A 22,142-nucleotide genomic window follows, 5' to 3' on the forward strand; every position below is an offset into this window, starting at 1 on the left:
TGAACCGTGTCGTGATTCATTCATTTGAGTGCATTGATGCATGTCAGTATAAAAGCAGCGTCCTTACAACAGAATCCAATTTAGGCCGCTGCTTACTCTGATGTAGTGTTAGTGTCGCACTTCGGCAACAGCGTATGTTATATACGACATTAAATTCGCAATGTCAACTGATAAAGATCAACCCGCGTTCAAGAGAAACGATTGGATAAACTCAAAGAATACTTCAACCATAAATTGGAAAGCATTTAAACTTCCAGCAAAGACACAGCTGATCAAGTTAACATTAACGAACTCTCAAATGAATTGGAGGCAAAAGTAGTGACAAGACCCGTGATGTGAACTCGGCACAATTCGAAATCTGCGGAAAAGTCAGAATCGCCCACGATAAAATCAAGGCTGCCCTCGAGACGAGCAACATTCCAGCAGCCATTTAAGGCACTTAAAGGAGCCGAAGGCATCATTGCAGAAAGAAGGAGAACAATCAAAATTGCAGACTGAAGCAAGGCTAGCTGGGCCGCTGTACAAGAGCTAGACAAGACGGGGAATGATAGAACGCCAGAAGAGGCCAAAAGAATCATAGTAGATGAGGAAGCCGCATTAAAAGCATCGAAAGAAGAAAGAAGTTTAACCATTCTCCAGATAACCACACTGTGGCAATGGCACTGCTGCTGATTGGTATCTTTTTCGAGTTAAAAGAAGGGACATAACACCCACCTTTTGATCTTTGTAAATTTATATGCAGTTTAACAACGGCCCACTCCCATGATTTAATAAATTCTGAAACTTAATAATGTTTTCAAGGTGTGTTTATTGTGTGTCTTACAATAAAGTGTGACTGTTTTCATGCGTATGAGCGCAGCGAAGGAGCATAAAATTACTTTGAGTGTTGATTGACATTCGATAAGCAGCCAATCACACATCCGTAATGAAGTCACTGATTCGATGCAGTGACTTTATACTCCATCACTGGTTTGAATGAGGCTGTATGTTACCAATGGAGTTTAATTGTGCTAAACATAATACGTGTTCATGTACATCGTCTTCCGCAAATCTCTTATAGTTATATCCGCTTTGCACTTTCAGATTGCTTCCTGTACCAGGCCAGTTGCCCTGTATTTTCGCTCTGATAACTTCATTTCTGGATTTAAAGTGCAAGTTTATCGAAGTATATATTTATTCATGTAATTACTCTGAAGTAGAGATACGGTTCAACCCGTGTTTGTACAAACTTGAATTGCTAGAAAATTTAGTTTGGCAAAGAGCGCCATCAATAGGGTTACCTTACAAAAACCTCTTGAAAGAATTGTAATTGAGCGAACAGGCAACCAATTAACTACCTCCAACAGAACAAAAAATAATAATACAAATAATAATAGTCTAAACAGTTGTTTTTAATAATCTGATTATACGTTTAAAAGGGTTTAAAATATTTTTTTAACTGCACAATCTTTCATAAAGCCGGAATTGTAATACGTTTGTTATACAAACTGTCAACGTCACAAATCAAACGTGCAGACATTAGCAACTGTGTGTTCCTGTGTTATGAAACAAATTAGCACTGTAATTCCAGCAAGCAATACTGATCTTAATCCACTTATTGAGTCAAGAAGTCGAGTAACGAGTCTTGCAAATACCCAGGCATGGTGTTTTTCAAGAGATGAGTGTTAAATATTGATCATAGCTGTTCAACTTGAATTCGTTAAATGCATTCAATACCTCCCCGTGACACATCATAACTGCTAAAACTTTGGCACATGCCTTTACACTTGTTAACTTTGAGATTAGAATTTTATTTAAGTAAACTGCATTCTTCGACATTCATTTATCACCGATTTTCACTGAATTTTGAAATTACTATGAATTTTAGGTACTCAAACAAAATACGACGTTTGACGTAAAAAACTCGATTTTTTCAGAAAAGGACATGTGCCTTTAAGAAGAGAGAACAGAAGATCAACATGTTTTTGTTTACTATTTTTAAATGTTTAAAATTTACCCTTTTCCCAGAAGGCACTTATATCTCCCCTTTCGTTTTATTTAGATTTCGTACACCAGGAATCCACTAAAGGACGTGTAACTGCTAGCGGTATCAAAGACTTGACCGCGTACAGCTAGGTGAACTTGATCTCCACGGTTCAGGGGAATCACCGCACTGCTGCTTACTGAATGAAAACCTTCAGCGTTAACAGTCCCTGAAACAATGGTGTTACCATTCTTCACAAGATGAACCCATAGCTGAGACTGACTTGATGTTTTTAAGAATGAGAACATTAAGGTGTAAACCCCAGGCACAGTACACGTAAACATGCCATTGTCCAAGTTAAAATCAGTCCCTTCCTCTGAAAACAACAGCTCTTCGAAGGGCAGAGGATCATAGGCGGATGGAGGGCTGAAGGCGGTATTCCTCACTGCAGTGAAGGCGGACCGTCGTGTAGTACATTCACCTGCTTTACCAGTCTGTCCAGCTGGTCCAGGTTCACCTCTCTCCCCCTTCAAACCATTTATCCCAGGCAGACCTCGAAGTCCCTTTCTCCCCTGTTGACCGACTCCTTGCTGACCCTTGAGTCCATGATCCCCTTTAGCTCCTGGCTCACCAATCGGTCCACGTAACCCAATGTCCCCTTTAGTCCCGGGCTCACCTGCTTCACCAGTCTGGCCAGCTGGTCCAGGTTCACCTCTCTCCCCCTGAAAACCATTCACCCCAGGGCGACCTGGAGGCCCTTGCTTCCCTGGTTGACCGACTCCTTGCTCGCCCTTCAGTCCATGATCCCCTTTAGCTCCTGGCCCACCAGTCGGTCCATCTGATCCAATGTCTCCTTTAACCCCGGGTTCACCTATCGCACCAGGAGAGCCTGCATCACCTCTGATACCCACTAGACCTTGCTGGCCATGGTTCCCATTTGATCCAGGAATTCCAGGTATACCGGCTGGGCCCTGGCAGCAGGAGTTACATGTCACTTCCGGATCAGGTGAAACTGCAACTGTAGCCATCATGAACTGAGCTTGCATACAAGCCAAAACAAGGGTCACTGTTAGGGTAATCTTCATCTGGAATTAAAAGAGATCAGGACAAAACAATCGATTAGAACATCTTTATGCTTTTATGGATTAATACAACCATCATGGCTGATGTCTTTTGAGAGTTATTGGTTACCTTCTTGGTTACGGATTTGTGACACTATAGACACCTACATCAATTTCGTCATTTCCGAAGTTCTAAACCTCCTCAATAACTGGACATACAATGACCTGCAAAAATATGACCGACACGCTCTTACACTGCTCCGCCAATCAATAGACAGGGTGTGCAGTTTTAGTCATGAACACACATGACAATTTAGCCGAGGGCCCCAAATAGCTCAGCAAACACTGCACATTGTGATGAATGTTTTGCAGACATTACTCAATTAATAACAAATCAGTTAGATCTTGGTTAGATTTCACATTGCCAATGGTATTGAGAAGGATACGTTACCCATCTCCTCCAGCAGGACCCTCGTACAGACCGTAAACGATTAGAACTTATGCTTTGATTTTTATCGAATTATCCAAACGTGAGATGATAACATGCTTATGCATTTTCCATGGGGGGGGGGGGGGGTGGTGCGTAGTTCTTAAAATATGCATTTTTGGAATTTTCAATATCTTGCTTGAACCGGGAGATAAGATCAAAATGGGATCATATTTGTGAAGTATTTGCACAGTTTTGATGGGATTTAGATGATGTATTGATTGTAATGGTCCCCTGTGTAGATCAAAAGTTATGAACTTTATGAGGTTTACAAGCAAAATTCCAATTTCCGCTTGCGATTGGAAGTAAAAGTCAAACAGGGTCACACTATATGTACGATTTGTTTTATACCTCAAGAGCTTATTTATGGTGCAAAGGTCAAGTAGCAAACATTTATATGGTCCTTGAGATATGATTATTTTAATGAAAAACTTAAATTTAATGTAACGACGTTCAATGACGTATGTATTCTAATTTTGTTTTGTTATCTGCAAACTTTGTTATGTACAACATGACAAAACCTGTTGTATGCATCAAAGATCCTGTCTGTAGCATTTGTGGTTATCAAGATGTGAATTTTTGAAATTACTCAACGTGTATTCGACCTGATGACGACATCAATGACGTCATCATTCCAAATTGGCGGTTTAATCTACTAACTAATATCTTTGTACATGGTAAGTTTCAACGTTTAAATCAATTTAAATATTGAGTTACATCACAAAATTTAATTTGTTAACGAGAAATCACAAATGCAGAGTTTGACTTTGCGGTACGACCGGAAGTAGGTCAAAGGATTTTGGCGTAAACTTTTCAAATGTTGCCCCAATCTTGATCTTTCAGATGCAAATGAAAATCATAGTATCACAATCAATGAGATACAGCAAAAAGCAAATGGTTATTTTTAACTTTAAAACCTTAAAATTCAACATCTGATGACGTCATCAAACAACGGCTCCACACTATTTTCTGCATAAAAGTTATTTTGTTAACCACTTTTTAAGGGATTTCTATAAATTTTGGGCGCTTTTAAATTGAGTAGGTCGCTGGACCAGTATACTGAAACCACACATTTGCCAGATTACAACATCGTAAAAAGGACTAAACAAACCATTGCCACTTTCTGCCACTTTTTATTAACTAGGCACTTCCTGTTTTGACCGGAAGTAGAAGTCACGTGAGGTCACGAACACGAAAAAGAAGTCCTATAATGACCTTGTAGTATCCCAAATCAAAAACCGCCTGCCTGATTTGTTACAGAGTTTCAAAGACTAAAACCATTGGTTGCATTCCGTGTCATGTTGATGTTCAATAACATGGCAATTTTTAAAATTTGTATATCTTAATTTTTTTGCAAAATTTGCGATTACAATACCAAGTTTTCGGCAATTGATTTGAGCCGAACACCTACAAAATCAAAACTAAATAACATTACCATTAGGTTTTCGGCCAATGAGCCGACACTTAAAACACAGAAAACAACAAAGTTCACATCCCCACGATTCTCCTAAAATACTTGGTAAAAGAAAAATATTGCCTCTGGACTGTCATGGAGTGCAAAAAAGTAAAAGCCTTGTTGCAAAATGTCTTGTCTAATTCTTTAAGTATAACCTTTCGGGAAAAAACGCGAAGCGATATGAACTGTATTTGCAAAATCGTAACAATATGCAAAGATATTTGATGTGAGATGTCCCTTCAAAGGTTCTACTACAGCATAAGAACTTCCAAGGGTAAACCATTCGGGGGCAATAACGACATCCGTCTTGGAACAGTCTACTGAAAAATGCATTGCAGGCATTAAATACCAAAGCCTGGGCACGACAGTATAACAAGAAACACTTACCTTGGTGCTGTGTTCTTGTAGTCCTGTTCTTGTAGTACCTCTCTACCGATAAAATGCAAACTTGTTATGAGCTCTGCTGCTGGTGTAGCGCGCATAAATACTGGTGCGTTTCCAGTGAAGTCACCAGCAATCTACTTTAAGTTTTGATTGACATTCGATAAGCAGCCAATCACACATCTGTGTTGTAGTCACTGATTCGATGCAGTGACTTTATACTCCATCACTGGTTTGAATGTGGCTGTATGTTACCAATGGAGCTCAATTGTGCTAAACATAATACGTGTTCATGTACATCGTTTTTCACAAATCTCTTATAGTTATATCCGCTTTGCACTTTCAGATTGCTTCCTGTACCAGGCCAGTTCCCTTGTATTTTCGCCCCAAGGACGTCATTTCTAGACTTAAAGTGCAAGTTTATCGAAGTATATATGTATTCATGTATTTACTCTGTAGAGATACGGTTCAACCCGTGCTTGTCCAAACTTGAAATGCTGGAAAATTTAATTTGGTAAAGAGCGCCACCAATAGGATAACCTTACAAAAACTCTTGAACGAATTGTAATTGAGCAAACAGGCAACCAATTAATCACCCCAACGAAACAAAAAATAAAAATAAAAATAATAGCAGTCTAAAAAGTTGTTTTTAATAATCTGATTAATCGTTTAAAGGGTTAAAATGTATACATTTGTTATTGACATAAGAGCAGAATCATCTTGTTTTTAGTTGGTAAACACCCAAATTATGATACAACCTGGGAAGCGGCAGCTGGGGATCACCTAAAGGGGATGCGACGGTTAAGGGGGGATGTTAACGGTTGTATGGCTTCTGACACCCCGAACAAAGATATTGAAAAAATAGGGACACCGCCAACATAGGGCTAGATAGCTCAGTTGGTAGAGCGCCGGCACTTTAATCCGGAGGTCGTTGGTTCGAATCTCACTCTAGTCAATTCTTTGTTCAACCCCAAAAATCATTTACAAATTTACCAGTTTCCAAATTCTAAATCATTTACAAATTTATCAGTTTCCCTTGTGGTTTATATTGAAAAAAAATAATAACTAGACATGAAGTGTTTGTGAACAAACACGAAGCTGTTCCGTGATGTTTTGCTTGGATTATGTGCTTCACATTGCCCAAGGAATCTTCAACTGAAAGTTTCAAAAAAGTTGCGTAGCTCTTGATATTAGGTCACGCTTCCCGGTTGATCCGCAAGTAAAGGTAAAAATGGGCCCACAGCTACCAAAGACTAATCTGCATGCCAAGGAGTCTATAACAATAACAGTTATAAAACAATCGGTTGTGAAGATCTTGATATATAGTCCCACTTCCGGTTGACCCTGAAGTAGAGATCAACATAGGGTCACAGTTTTCCAAAGTTAATACTTATTGCCTTAGAGTCTAAAACTGAAGTTTGAACATTGGCCTTCTTGAGATATGGGCCCATTTCCGGTCGACCCGGAAGTAAAGGTTATTATGGGGTCAAATGTGTTTTAAACTAATCTTGAATGCCCAAGGAGTCTATAAATGAAAAAAGTTTGAAAATCGGTTGTATATTTCTTGAGATATGGTCCCACTTCCGGTTGGCCCGGAAGTAGAGGTCAACTTGAGGTCACGGTTTTTCAAAATTAATTTCCAATCTCCACAGACTCTTTAGCCACAAACAGTCTTTAAATCGGCTGTATACTTCTTAAGATATGGTGCTTCAAAGATTTTCTAATTTAAGATGCAGATGAGGGTCATGTGGTTAATTAGTTACTAGTTGACATTTTGTCAAAAACAAATAAAAGATGCCAACATCATCGTCTTAGAGAGTCCTCAACCCATATAGGTCCGTAGTGTGTTGCAAGAGCCATAGCAAGTTTAAACGTTGCAATGAAAGTGACTGCACCCAGTTTATGAAGTACTACGTTGTACCCATGGCACCAAGATTCTAATTGATTAATTAATTATTAAACGAACATTGATTGCTTTTATGGACTGAAACAAATCTTATTAGAACCAGTGTATTTTTCTACACATAATAAGATATCTAGGAAACTAACAGATAAATTATTTTGAAGTTATTGTGTTTTTGACCAGTTCAAAGTATAGATTTGAAGAGCCATTGTGTTTGTGCACAGACACAAAACGTGCATTAAATGACGTCATGGTGACGTCGTCCGAAATTTTATGTCAGAAATCACCTTAACAGGACCTGACTAGTGTATAGCTGAAAAAAATTTCAGGATCGGCGGTCTACTTTTTGAGATATGGTGTTAACTAGGTTTGCTAATTAAATATTCATAAGCTTAATTAAGGCTTATTAAGTAACAATTTTAGCATTTTTGTACGATAAGAATTAAGCTTATGTTCTAAGCTTCAATTTGGTATAATAAACTCACTCTTTCGTATTATGGTTTAGGAGATTAGGCTGCCACAAAAACGTGTACAAACGCTCTGGGATTTAGGGAGAAACAAAGAATAATAATAACTAGACATTAAGTGTTTGTGAACAAACACGAAGTTGTTTCGTGTTGTTTTGCTTGGATTATGTGCTTCATTGCGCAAGGAATATATAACTGAAAAAAAGGTTTCAAAAAAGTTGTGTAGCTCTTGCTATAAAGTCTTACTTCCCGGTTGACACGTAAGTAAAGGTCAACATGGGCCTACAGCTACCGAAGATTAATCTGCAATGCCAAGGAGTCTATAAAATCGGTTGTGTAGATCTTGATATATACTAGTCCCACTTCCGGTTGACCCAGAAGTTGATGTCAACTTGGGGTCACAGTTTTCCAAAGCTATTATTTATTGCCTTAGAGTCTATAATTGAAGTTTGAACATTAGCTTTTTACTTTTTCAGATATGGGCTCACTTCCGGTTGACCAGGAAGTAAAGGTCAACATGGGGTCAAAGTTGTTTCAAACTAATTGTGAATGCCCAAGGAGTCTATAACTGAACAAAAATTGATAATCTGTGGTGTAGTTCTTGAGATATGGTCCCACTTCCGGTTGACCAGGAAGTAGGGGTCAACTTGAGGTCACGGTTTTTTAAAGTTAATATTTTATACCTAAGGAGTTTATAACTGAAAATATTTTGAAAATTTGCTGTATAGTTCTTGAGATATGGTGACACTTCCGGTTGACGCGGAAGTAGAGGTCAACTTGAGGTCACAGTTTTTTCAAATTAATCTCCAACCCCAAGCAGTCTTTAAGAACAAACAGTTAAAATGTCGGCCGTGAAGTTCTTGAGATATGATGCTGCAAAGATTTCCTAATTAATATGCAAATGAGGGTCACTGGTGGTTAATTAATAAATATGGTGACACTTCCGGTTGACGCGGAAGTAGAGGTCAACTTGAGGTCACAGTTTTTTCAAATTAATCTCCAACCCCAAGCAGTCTTTAAGAACAAACAGTTAAAATGTCGGCCGTGAAGTTCTTGAGATATGATGCTGCAAAGATTTCCTAATTAATATGCAAATGAGGGTCACTGGTGGTTAATTAATAAAGAATTTTAATATGTTTTATGATAGGAATTAAGCTAAACATTCTAAAGCTTCCATTTGATATTATTTTACGTGTTTAAAAACACATAATTAATTTGTAGGATACTCCTTTATTTTCCTACTCCTGCCGATAGGGGGCGCTCTTATGAGACATTTCAATTGCACGATTTCTGCACCGTAATGTCTCTATCTGACTCTGTATTTGTATGTGTACGTCGCAGAGCCCAAAACTGTCATAAAATGTCAAGCTATAATTTCCCCTATAGAACACGGCCCAGTTTTATGGCTCTGTCTGCTTCAACCAAACTCTGCCCATTTATTTATACAACCACCATTCTCCGCTTACTGCTGTTGTATTTTTCTGCCTATCATTAAAGGCGAAGTATTCTTCTTTAAAATGAAACCAAATGTGAGACGATGACATTTTGCTGGGCTGTGCCACATTAAAATGAGAAAGAAACAAAGTCACAAATCCGATGTGCCAACATTAGCAACAGTGTGTGTTACTGTGTGATCAAACAAATTTACACTGCAATTCAAGCAAGCAATACTGATCTTAATCCATTTTCTTGAGACAAGAAGTTCAGTAACTAGTCTTGCAAATACCCAGCATGGTGTTTTTTAAGATATGAAATGTTAAATCTTGATCATGGCCGTTTAACTTGAATTCGGGAAATGCATTAAATACCTCCCCGTGATACATCACAACTTCTGAAACTTTGTCATATGCCTTTACACTTGTACACTTTAAGGTTAGTATTTTATTTCCGTAAACTGCATTCTTCGACATTGATTTATCACTTATTTTTCACTTTATATTGAAATAACTATGAATTTTACATAAACAAAATACTCCTTTTTCAGAAACAGAGGTGACCGGAAACAGCCGGTGCCCACAATTCACTTACATCTTCCATCATTTTAACTAAGCTGTTAGAATATTTCAAATTCGTTTTATTTAGATTTCGTACAACAGGAATCCACTAAAGGTCGTGTAACGGTTAGTGTTACTATAGACTTGACCGCGTACAGCTAAGTGAACTTGATCTCCATGGTTCAGGGGAATCACAGCACTGTTGCTTACTGAATGATAACCTTCAGCGTTAACAGTCCCGCAAACAATGGTGTGACCGTTCTTCTTCAGCTGAATCCATAGCTGAGACTGACTTGGTGTTTTTAAGACTGAGAACGTAAAGGTGTAAACCCCAGGCACAGTACACGTAAACATGCCATTGTCCAAGTTAAATTCAGTCCCTTCCTCTGAAAACACTAACTCTTCGAAGGGCAGAGGATAATAGTTGGTTGGAGGGCTGAAGGGGGTATTTCTCACTGCAGTGAATGCGGACCGTCGCGTACTACATCTACCTGCTTCCCCAGTCTGTCCAGCTGGTCCAGGTTCACCTTTCTCCCCCTTCAAACCATTTATCCCAGGCAGACCTTGAGGTCCTTGTTTCCCAGGTTGACCGACACCTTGCTCTCCCTTCAGTCCAGGATCCCCTTTAGCGCCTGGCTGACCAGCCAGTCCATCTGATCCCACGTCTCCTTTAGCCCCAGGTTGACCTCCCACGCCCGCATCACCTTTAGGACCTGCCAGCCCGTGCTGGCCATGGTTTCCATTTGACCCAGGGATTCCAGGTACACCGGCTAGGCCTTGGCAGCAGGAGTTACATGTCGCTTCTGGATCAGATGAAGCTGCACTTGTAGCCACCATAAACTGAACTTGCATAAAAGCCAAAACAATGGCCACTGCTATGGTAATCTTCATCTGAAATTTAAAAGATATTAGACTAAACAAAAATCGATTAGGCCTTTTTGGTTTAAGTTAATCATGGCCGTTAGCTGAAAATTTAAAAGATATTAGACTAAACAAAAATCGATTAGGCCTTTTTGGTTTAAGTTAATCATGGCCGTTAGCTTTGGAGAAATTCTGTAAAACATGCGTATTTAATGCTCGGATATTATTTGTATCAAGCAATAAAATTTCGGTTTTAAGTAAAAACAACTCCTTAGCTTCAATTTCCATTTACTTTAATGAAGGCAGTGGACACTTTTGGTAACTACTCAAAATAAATATACCATAAAACCTTACTTGGTAACGAGTAATAGGGAGAGGTTGATAGTATAAAACATTGTGAGAAACGGCTCCCTCTGAAGTGACATAGTTTTCAAGAAAGAAGTTTTTTCCACGGATTTGATTTCGGGACCTCAGATTTAGAATTTGAGGTCTCGAAATCAAGCATCTGACAGCACACAACTTTGTGTGACAAGCGTGTTTTTTCTTTCAAAGTTATTATGCAACTCAGACGACCAATCGAGCTCAAATTTTTACAGGTTTGTTATTTTATGCATATGTCGAGATACACCGAGTGATAAAGTGTCCCAAGCGCCTAGATTATACAGTGCAATAAACTCTCAGTAAAATATAATATCGTTATTGTTAAAAACATTTTTTCTTCTGTTGTATAGGAAACTGAGGTTTTTGTTTGTTTGTGATTAGTTATTAAATTACCCTTTTTAGTTTACTGTAACACTAACTGCATAACTCTAAGTAAAATCATATATTTTTAAACATGATTTGTGTTATACAGAAAACTGAAATTAAGTTGTATTTTGAAAAATAGCGATTAATTACTGACACTTTTTACAGTCATTATTGAACACAACACAAAATGATGTATTGTATACATTGTTTTACTTTTTTAACGCGCTATGGACAGCAACTAAAAACGCAATGAAAAATAGTTTATAGAAATTAAACTTGAGGCATTGTTACTGATTCAGCTAAGAATGAGTTCTTAATGAAGTTCTAGACGTAAATTCGTAATCGTAAATTCAATGGAGTTGTTCTCAAACTTGTTGATTAATGTTATTTTGTATTGAATTACGACAGCAACATCTGTCAATATGTGTTAAATCTTCCAATGTTTTAGTGTTTTCGTTCGAAGGCAATGATGTAGACAATTTTAAGTTATTCCATGTTTTTTTTTACAATCACATTTTAGTAGTGTTTCTGGAAAGTAAGCTCCTGTTGCTGTGTGGCATGAATGCTTGCAATGATGAATCACAATGGCTAAGTCTTGACAGACGTGCAATAAAGGTTTCAACGTTGGTACTGTCACTAAACATTTGTGTTGTTTGATATTTTCAATACATAGGTTTTCTTTTTAATATAACACGGATTTTTGGTTTGCAGATTGAAAGAAGGTGGTTGTGGCAACAACGTACTTTTATCCCTTTGGGCTGACAAAATGATTGAGTATGTCATTGTTCACCCTACTAAAATTCTTTGTATGTAGCTTACAGGTCGATCAAAAACGGGGTCAGTCACAATATTTTGCAGAGGTTATAGTCTTTATTTGGAAGCAGTTTGAACCAGCTTGTTATTGTAGTTTTTTCTAAATGAAGTCAGTGTAAGTGCCTTAATTAAGTTATACAAAGGTCTTTCAACTAAAAACATTGGTGTTAAGTTTTATTTTCTCGTCACCTAACATGATATCTCTTTGCTGCAAATTGTAGTGTAAATTTGCTACGTATTCTCCCAGGGCACACCAAACGTCTCCAATGGATACAAATACAGACAGGAAAAATAGTTGTTCATCAAGAAATGGGGGCCCATTGTTAGTCCAGGAATGTTTTACAATCTGTAACTTTGCATGTTTCTTTTTACTGCTGTGTGAATAGAAGAATCCAGACAAAGTATTTATCTAGCAAACGTGTTCAGACCAGGAGTCAAACCCACACTCTGGTGTTAAGGCTGTTCTGATGAATCAGGCTTGGGTTGGGCTCATAACAATAGCTTTCACGTGACTGTCTTCTGTTTAATATAGGTCAATATCAATGTAACAATTTTGGGAGAAGATAACATTATGCCTCAAGAAGGGCTGACTTTTGACATTGCACACGGTAAACAAATCAATTAATACTTTTTCTGCGTTTGGGGTTCGTAGGTTTTGTAGTCTTCCCAGGTAAATTACACACTCAGATTCGCCGTGGGTGTCACTTGACCCTTCGGGTGTATTGACCCCCATAACAGCGTGCAGTTTTATTTTAAGTTACTCCAGTTTCAGGTCAAACAAAACGACAGTTTTTTTTGTTCAGGTTTGATTCAGTTTTACCCTGAGTATTTTCGAGATCGTTGACAGAATGTTGGTAGGGTACACTACTTGTTTTGACGAAAACGACTGTCCAGCACAGTCCGATAGCAATACCTCGTTTAAAATGAAACTCTTTTAGATGTTAGCATTGCCCAAGAATCTTAGCAAAAAACAACCTGCGGGATTCGTGAGAAAGATCCGTAACAGGTTACGATAAGCAGCCATGTTCTTCTTGCACATGGATATGTACAACCACAGTTGTGCCACAGTATAAGGTGGCAGAGGTGGGGGGGGGGGGGAGTTGAGGCCATACTACTGCATGGGAACTTCATAGTACCACCACAGTCTACTGAATAAAAAAATGCACTGCATGCATCACAAGACAAAGCCTGGGCCCGGCATTATCATAAGAAACACTTACCTTGACGTTGTGTTTGTAGTCCAAGACTTCTCGGTTCCTCTTTTCCGATAAGATGCAACGTTGTTATGAGCACTGCTGTTGGTGCAGCACATCTAAATACTGTTGTGTTTCCAGTGACGTTGGGTTTTGATTGACAATCGATCAGCAGCCAATCACATATCCGTGTTGAAGTCACTGATTGAATGCAGTGACTTACTCTGTGTGAATGAGGCTGTTGTTACCAATGGAGTCCAATTGTGCAAATCTCTACATTCATAAATACCCCAGACAGTTTCTCGACTCCTATTGGTGGAGAGCCCGTCACGTGGGGGTGTTTAACCTTTGATAATGACTAGCTGGAGCTGTTCATAACAAGCTAGCTTCCGCGTGTCGGGCGCGCAAGATTATCATGCGGAACGCAATTCATAGCTATAGTAACAGCACGTAATCTAAGCGCGCGCGCGTACTCTAAGAGCGCGCGCCTACTCACAACCCACGCGCATCGAACAGATTCTTCACAAAGTTTTGTAAACAATAATATTTCGGCTCGGGCCTTTATCGTACGGCCGCCGACCCTGCCGGCTTTAAACGGCCATTGAAGAACTCGTCAATACCCCCTTTATTCCCTTAGTATAGTAAACACACATAATGTGTTAATATCCGCCTTTTCTGGATCGTCTATCGCAACCCTCCCATACGTATCAGGCTTACTACATCGTGGCCAAGCAGTTAAGGCCACCAAATTCAAACTCTGGTGTTTCTGATCTGCAGAGTTTGGGTTCGAATCCCCAGCCGTGACACTTGTGTCCTTATGGAAGACACTTAATTATTGCTTTGTCCCGCGTAGGGTGGGACGTAAAGCCGTTGGTCCCATGTGTTGTGTAACGCATGTAAAACAAACAGCGCACTTTCGTTAAGAGAAGGGATTCGCCACGATGTGCCTGGCTGTGGCTGTTAAATGCGCCGCAGCACCTTGTAGAATTCATACCTTTCAATAACCTCTTTTTGTGTATAAATGTATATACCAAACGCATTGAGTACCTTGTTGGTAGATACGTGCGCTACATGACTTCGATATTAGTATTATTAGTATAAAGTCAATGCAACTCAATCCAAGTTGATATAATGTGTGTGAAGGAAATGATCACAGTAGAGAGCCCATTTTCCCCCGTTTCGTCTCAAAAGGAAAAAAACACGGCATAATCTGATTTGTAAATAATGTTCGAAAGATGTGTAAAAACGAAATATGACGTGTTCTAGAAAGTACGATGTAGCCTAAATTGTTTCTAACTTGGGCAGCAATATATATAATTCCAACAATGGTGCTTCTTATCAGTGTGCAATGTAAAATAAGCAGAAAATCCCTTCATTTACAACTTAGCATGCGTTTGTCACAAAAAAATGTAAATCGAGTGAGAAATGCCATGCTTACTACATACCACAACTGTACTTAAAGTCACATGGAAATATAATATTTATTTCTTTCAAACATAAGAGTATATTCTTACGAACAATAAAACAAATTTTTTAGTAATATTTTTTTACGATTTATATGTTTAAAAAATATATAAAGTTTTTTGGGGGGCTGACTCCGCCTACCCCTTTTGTGACGTCAATCGAGACAGACTGCCTGCAATGCGTATAGTAAACACACGTTCAAAGTACATGTTCGTCCAAGATGTGAGTTGGTACATTTAAAAAAATGTTTTTCTGCATTCAGCAGCAATACACCTGGTCGGCATTTTTTTTTTGAAACGTACAAACTCACGACTTGGTCCTTACATGTACTTTGCAATTGTGTTCACTCTACGCATTACAGCCAAAGTCTGACTTGATTGACGTCACGAACAGCGCCCTTTCTGGTCGGGGACTACTCTTAAATTTGTAAATAACATAAGAACTGATTTTTTAAACCTTAGCTAACTGTTTATTCACATTCTACTCATCAAAACACAAATATTAGTGACAAAAAATTTATTTTGAAAAAATACCACTTTGAGGTGACTTTAAACAAAGTTTAAACAATGATACATGATACATTATGCTGCGATCATGTGGTTTCATATGGAACCGCCCAGAAAACAGAACTTACTTTGAAAAAATGTGCGGCTGCAGCTTAAACAATACCCTTGAGTTTTCGGCCGATTGGGGTCATCAATGTCAGTTTTGCTCATACATTTATGTCTTGGCAAGTAGGGCGTCTCGTTCAGCATGGATTAACTTGATTGAGTTGATCGACTTAACGTAGTTTCAACTAAGTATATTCCGAATTATATTCTTAATTACAGTAGTTTTGATTTGAGAAAATACATTTTTTCAAAGGTGGAATGTGAACCTGGGACCCCTTATGTTTTGGCGCTTTCCAACTGAGTTATCAATCCAAAGTGTTCGCGGTTTACCCATTTTGTATGCAATGTTTACAACACATTTTTGTATAATGGTTACAACCAAATACAACGAGAATACAGTTGACGGGGAGGATAGAGCCAGAGTGAGGCTTAACGAATTAAAAACTAACAAATTATTGTTTTATATTATTTGCTCCTTTGTTAAGACTGGCTCACACTGTGGCAAACTACGTTGAGCTGCAAGTCGTAGTTTTGAGTTTGCCGCCAATCATTTCCGCTCAATGGATGTATTTTCCTAGATGGTGGTGAGTTAAAGCGCAAGTTTATTATCAAATAAAAAACTGTGTACGCTAGATAGATACAGTTTTCTTTCGTGCCGAGTTAACCACCCTGTTGACGTAAACAACGGAGCGACATGAGGGGAGTTTTCAACTGATTTTCAATTACATGTTTGTTTTCTTAGTAGGGTAAACTGTGTGGGGAACAAAATTGTTCAATGAGGCTGTTACTGTATTTATCCAATAATGTGGTTGTATTGTATCCAATGAAATCACTGGATCTGTGTAGCAGGTACGTGAACTTATCCCTGCGGATTAAAACAGGGGCCCAATCTTTACACGACGGAGACTACTTTAGTTTGGCACATGCGCCGATCAATTTTCCTGCTCCCTTACACTGATCTTTATTGTAATCAGTGAGTACCTAATAGCTTATTTCCCCCAAGAAAGATGAGGCCACTTAGCATATGGGCGTGTTGTACCCTCTTTATCACATGGGCACAACCAACAAAGACTATAAAGAGTACCATCTACTTGTGTATTGTATTCAAGAACATGTACTGCGTCTCCATGCCAGCTCCATGCGTTAACATGTAGCCTACTTTCCATTTTCCGTCTTTGTTCAAACCACCAACGAGTGTATGCTTGTTTGGAACTGCACCACGTGAGAAAGTAGCTAAAACACGCCGCTTTATGCTAGTGGCGTCATCCTTCCTGGGAAAAAAATAAGCTTAGATTTGTTAACCGTCTCCTCGCTCCTGCCGTCGCGTTACGAAAGCTCCCTTTTCTTTTCTAGGAAGGCATGAGGGGCCGGGTCACTTTGTTTGTTTGCATTTTTTTCAGGAGCAGAGAAAGGGCCATGTTCGGTCGTCAGACAAATACACCGAGTGTTGTTCCTCCGACCAGTGGTGGCCTGTTTTATAGGTAAAAGAGGGCGCTTTGTAATTATCCATCCTAGGTTCGAAGACAATAGGGTGCTTTCGTAAGACGACGGCAGGCACACAGGACGGAAGGTAGCGTAACACGGTAGTCCAGATGCTCACGGTCGAGTGCTCATGTCCTGTACGTTGTGGACCGCTTGGTTACATATAAATTTCCCTTTCCCGCGAGGGTCCTATTTCCAGTCCAATCGCCTAAACAACGTTTGCGAAGCTGGCATTCCCCAAACTTTTGCCTGTCAATTCTGCTTTTTAAATCGAACATGATAAGGTACTTCTCACACTATACCGGGGCTTGATTCAAGTCTTTCACGGTTCAGTGCAAGGCTCCCCAACCTTACAACGTGTACAAACGACATCTCCATTGGCATACAGACCGTACGTTGTTTCACCAAAATACCGGTTCCTACAGCTGTTCAACGGGGACTACTTTAGGTTCGCGCGTGTATCGATCGATTTTCTTTCTCCCGTACCCTGATCTCTGTTATAATCAGTAATCCCATATAACGTGGAGTCGGGTCAAAATATTTGAGTCTGGCGATTTCAGAGTTAAGGGTTTGTCTACTTTTGTTTGTAGAAGGAAACATAACACTGCCCACAGATTTACAGTGAACTCACACTGCTTGAAGATAAAACGGTAGAAAGTTTCAATTAAATTACTACTTGCCGAGGTTTTTAATTTGTTGAGAAATGAGTAAAACAAAAATCGCAAAAACTGTTTAAGCTTGTTAAATGGATTCACCATTAAACATTCAAAAACACAAAAGCCAAAACGATCTGCTGATACAGCGTTAATGTTTATCACGCCTCGTTTGAAAATGAGATGTTTATTCCTTAATTGTCCTTATTAAAAAAATCAAGAGACACCTCACTGTTTCTAGAACTATGACGTACCTGTAGTACACTAAATGATAAGTAGATTTTAGGCCAATTAGTTGAGCTTCATATAGTTTTTTGCTACAAGACTAGCTGAAGAGTTGCCGTGGGCATTTGTGGACGAAAGTCGGTGCAACTTTAGGTGGCAATGTGGTATATATGTAATTTTATTGGAACTCAATTAGAACAAAAAGGCTGCTCAATCCGCACAGTTCAAACACCATGTGTCTATACTTGGCGTTTGTGGTTACATTAGTTATCTATAGACAATACTTTATTAAAATATATGCACCAATTAATATGTTATGGTTTCTAAAGTTAATTCAAGCATTGCGATTTACTAATTGTGTTTTTGACATATTTGACTTTTTTGTTTAACAATATATACAATCAATTTTTTGAAAAAATTACAATCAACGAAGTTTTTTTTAGTAAAAAGAGAGTTCAAAATAGATTGTGTATATTTGTATCGAGCTCCTATGCGAAAAAAAGAAAGTCGAAGTGGGGAAAAATACTTAAAGCTATCCCCACGGTAAAATGGTTTGTTTTGAGTTGTTATTCCTTCGCACAGACATTATTGCTTTCAGGCCGCTTTGATCGAATCTCATCAATATGTTATAATCAGTAATCCCATATAACGTGGAGTCGGGTCAAAATATTTGAGTATGGCGATTTCAGAGTTAAGGGTTTGTCTAAGTAGAGATTGCATATTTATGCTAAGTGTATTTAAGTGGAATTAGAGTTGCATATTATTGCTAAGTAGAAGTTGAGATTGCATATTGATGCTTTTGTGAATTTAAGTGGAGTTTGGAGATGCATATTATTGCCAAGTAGAAGTTGAGATTGCATATTGATGCTTTTGTGAATTTAAGTGAGGTACTAATTCAACAAACAAAGGTTAGTAATTATTATTAGTTGGTAATTATTAGTAATGAATTATTTAGTAATTTATATAAATCAGTCTAAAACAAAGTGTCCCGTATTCATGCTAACAACTTATTGTTGTTATTTGTTAAACTGTAAAATATAACTTTAGTTTGCGTAAAAAACGTTGTATGTTTCTCTGATTGATTTAGATTTCGTACAACAAGAATCCAGTAAAAGACCCAAAATGGCGACTGTCACTGTATACTTGACCGCTCACAGCTAAGTGAACTTGATCATCGTTGTGCAGAGGAATAACCGCACTGCCACTCTCTTGATCATAATTTGCAGCATATACAGACGCTGTAACAACAGGGTCACCGTTTTTTCTCAGCTGAATCTCTAAGACAGGCGCACTGTTTAATTTCAGTGCTGAGAACATAAATACGTATATCCCTGCCACAGTGCATGTAAACGTACCATTATTCAAATTGAAGTTAACCCCTGCCGCTGAAAACAATAACTCTTCGAAGGGCAGGGGATCCCAGCTAGTTGTAGGGCTGAATTTGGTATTCCTCACTGCAGTGAAGGCGGACCGTCGCGTACTACATTCACCTGCTTCACCAGTCTGTCCAGCTGGTCCAGGTTCACCTCTCTCCCCCTTCAGACCATTTGTCCCAGGCAGACCTTGAAGTCCTTGTTTCCCTGGTTGACCGACTCCTTGCTCTCCCTTCAGTCCGTTTTCCCCTTTAGCACCTGGCTCACCAACCGGTCCATCTGACCCCATGTCTCCCTTGGCACCGGGTTGACCTACCCCACCAGGAGAGCCTGCTTCACCTCTTGGACCTGCTGTCCCATGCTGGCCATGGTTTCCATTTGACCCGGGAATTCCCGGTATACCGGCTGGCACCTGGCAGCAGGAGTTACACGTCATCTCCGGATCGGGTGAAACTGCAACTGTAGCCACCATGACATGAACTTGCAAAATACCAACAAGAAGGGTCACTGTTGTTATGGATATCTTCATCTGGAATGTAAAAGAACAAACGATTAAAACATGCAGACATAGAGGGCGCTGCTTTAGCGGCGACCATCAGTTAGTCAGCTAAAATTTTATTCACACTTAATCCGTTTGGGCTGTGTCTGTGCAAGTACTTTTTGCTACATTGTACTTTAACCATGTGGGAGTCAATTTGAGATTTGGTGGAATGAACATGGGTGTGTGTAACCCAATGTATTGGGCCGTCTTAATCGTAAGTGTTCTGTTGTGTTCCTCTGGATATGGCATAGCACAACAAAATGGCTACCGCTAGACTCTTGAGTACCTACTTAGCCTACAGCTCGCTTGAGCGTCAACATACTGACTTTCCTGTTTGTCACACCATGGGTCATATTTACCCAGGGTGGACCTTACAGTGAAGCTGGTTTTGCAGAGGACGAAATAGCACACAGACAGAAACCACGTAACTCCAAATTGTGCAGCACTATAACATATATCCTTTAATTCTCAAAATCAATACATTACACACTCCTACTACTGGGATGCCCCCATAAAATCCTTACATAAATACACATAGATTACCACCACCAAAGTTCGTGAATCGCGATTATTGTTCAGCCCCTGTATTCGGGGTAGCTTTACTTAACTGTACTGCACATGTACGTCTCGATGCTCCTAACAAATCCCACAGACCAATGCATTGAATCAGCTGGCTGAAGCACGGAAGAGGAACTGCTGTCTTTGCCACACAGGGCGGAGTCCACACAGGACAATGTCCACTCAGGACGTCTTGGGGAGGACCGACGATGGGGCAGTTCCCACAGCAGGAAAATGCTTGCCACATCCGAAATGTGCCACACCGGCTTGATTCCTCCACTCCCAGTTCTAGGTAGTCTGCTCTAGGCTTCACCTGGCCCTGACCGGGGAACCAGTACTTCTACTGGCTTTCCATGCTATGCAAGAAGGGATATTAATGATCAAGGCATTCCACAGCCTAAATTATAAATGCACACAGCAATCTCAACACCGCATGTTCTTCCACCAAAAGTTTGTTTGGGTGTGTCTCCTCCTGTGCTATAGCATATGCCTATACCTTCTACACACATACTTGTGCCCATTCAAAGTCATTCAAGCACTGCCCCCATGCACAGAGCACAAAGCATATACATTAACATATTGAATAACTTAAGTACTTGCACAACTCCTGAGAAAACATTTTGAGTGGGCTCCACTGGTAATTCAACAATACCGCAACATAACTACCAGATTCAAGGAACACCAAACACACTGCACACTGGGACACTTAGACAACTTTACTATCAAATTTACTTTCATCAACTTTCACACGAATGTGATCATCTCATCAATGTTACCATGCCAAGCACATAACACCAGTCGTGTTCTGGCACCAACGCACAGTCAGGGACGCAATCGAGATCAAGGCCCACGAGACATCGGATTCATAATCAAATAGAGATTGAGAGTTTGTGAACAAACTCAAGGTGTTCGGTTTCCGGGAGTAAAAGCCTGGATTAAAAAAACAAATATTACACCTTGCTTTGTTCTCAAGATTTGTAATAAATGGTTCAAATTGCAAAAACTGTCAAAACAACATGATTATGTCATCTAGTAAAAGTGTATGTTTGGTGACGTCATCGGTAATATTTGTTTTAAACCAGACCTTAGCCAGACTTGTATGGTGTAATGTTAAATCATCAAAGGATGTATATTTCAACCTAAAAGGCAATAAACAACGCCCTTTCAAATCATTTCACAGTCACTTCCGGTTTAAACAGGTCAAAAGGTCAACGAAAGTTCACCAACATATCCGTTTCTGTAAAGTACGTAAAGCCCTTTCATATGATGTATAGATTGTCAAACTAATAGCTTATGTAGTTTAGGAAATATGAACTTAGGAATAATTGACGACTGTAGAAAAGACTGTAAGGGGCATGTATGTTTAACCGCCTTGAACGAAGACTATTCTTTATGAAGCTTTTTCGCGCTCTATGGATGATCACTGGAGCGTGACTCTGCTGCACCGCTTATACACTACACGTTGTGTGTATGCCTACGTGCAATGTTTATGCACGTACCAATGGGGATTAACGTTGTTCTTTAGACGTGAATTTTGAAATTTTCAACCTCTCTTTTGAGCCGGATGGCAGCATCAAAATGGGGTCATGTCTGTGGGGCGTTTACGGAGTTTTCAATGACGATTCCGATGATGTTTTGATTGTAAGAATCCCTTATGTAGATCAAAAGTTATGATTTTTGAATTAATAAACTTTGAATATTCATAACTCAAGATTTGATGACGTCATCATGACGTAACTCACACGGTTTCTTCTCCTAATAAATCGTTAACTATGTGTGAAGTTTCAAGTTCATACGAGTTCAATGATTTTATACTAAAACTAAAGTCAGCTGATGGTGCATCCAAAAAGCACTAATATAAATCACAAAGCATACCAAATGAAAAGAGGCAATTCAAACTTTTGTAGAC

The 22,142-nt window shown here is 39.2% G+C and overlaps 2 protein-coding genes and 1 non-coding gene across 3 annotated transcripts in view; 1 reads left to right on the forward strand and 2 right to left on the reverse strand.

Moving 5' to 3' along the window:
* Nucleotides 1–2,037: 2,037 nt before the first annotated feature.
* The window catches only part of LOC139951001 (uncharacterized), a 51,750-nt gene continuing 31,645 nt past the window's right edge, over nucleotides 2,038–22,142 (reverse strand). The window contains exons 2-4 of the mRNA XM_071949826.1: nucleotides 18,858–19,663; nucleotides 16,561–16,672; nucleotides 2,038–3,048 (exon numbers count right to left, since the gene is read on the reverse strand). Coding sequence (XP_071805927.1) covers nucleotides 2,038–3,048; nucleotides 16,561–16,672; nucleotides 18,858–19,663 — 1,929 coding nt within the window. The remainder of the gene's footprint in view (nucleotides 3,049–16,560; nucleotides 16,673–18,857; nucleotides 19,664–22,142) is intronic.
* On the forward strand, nucleotides 6,231–6,303 carry Trnak-uuu (transfer RNA lysine (anticodon UUU)). The gene has a single exon. It is a non-coding gene; the product is annotated as a tRNA-Lys (tRNA).
* On the reverse strand, nucleotides 9,797–10,603 carry LOC139950464 (uncharacterized). The gene has a single exon (XM_071949151.1). It carries the CDS (start codon nucleotides 10,601–10,603, stop codon nucleotides 9,797–9,799), a length of 807 nt encoding a protein of 268 aa, XP_071805252.1.

This window comes from Asterias amurensis, chromosome 18 (assembly GCF_032118995.1).
Source record: "Asterias amurensis chromosome 18, ASM3211899v1".
Lineage (NCBI taxonomy): Eukaryota > Metazoa > Echinodermata > Asteroidea > Forcipulatida > Asteriidae > Asterias > Asterias amurensis.

Excerpts from the sequence above, each read along its gene's own strand:
- LOC139950464 (XM_071949151.1), bottom strand. The coding sequence starts at position 10,603 with ATGAAGATTACCATAGCAGTGGCCATTGTTTTGGCTTTTATGCAAGTT.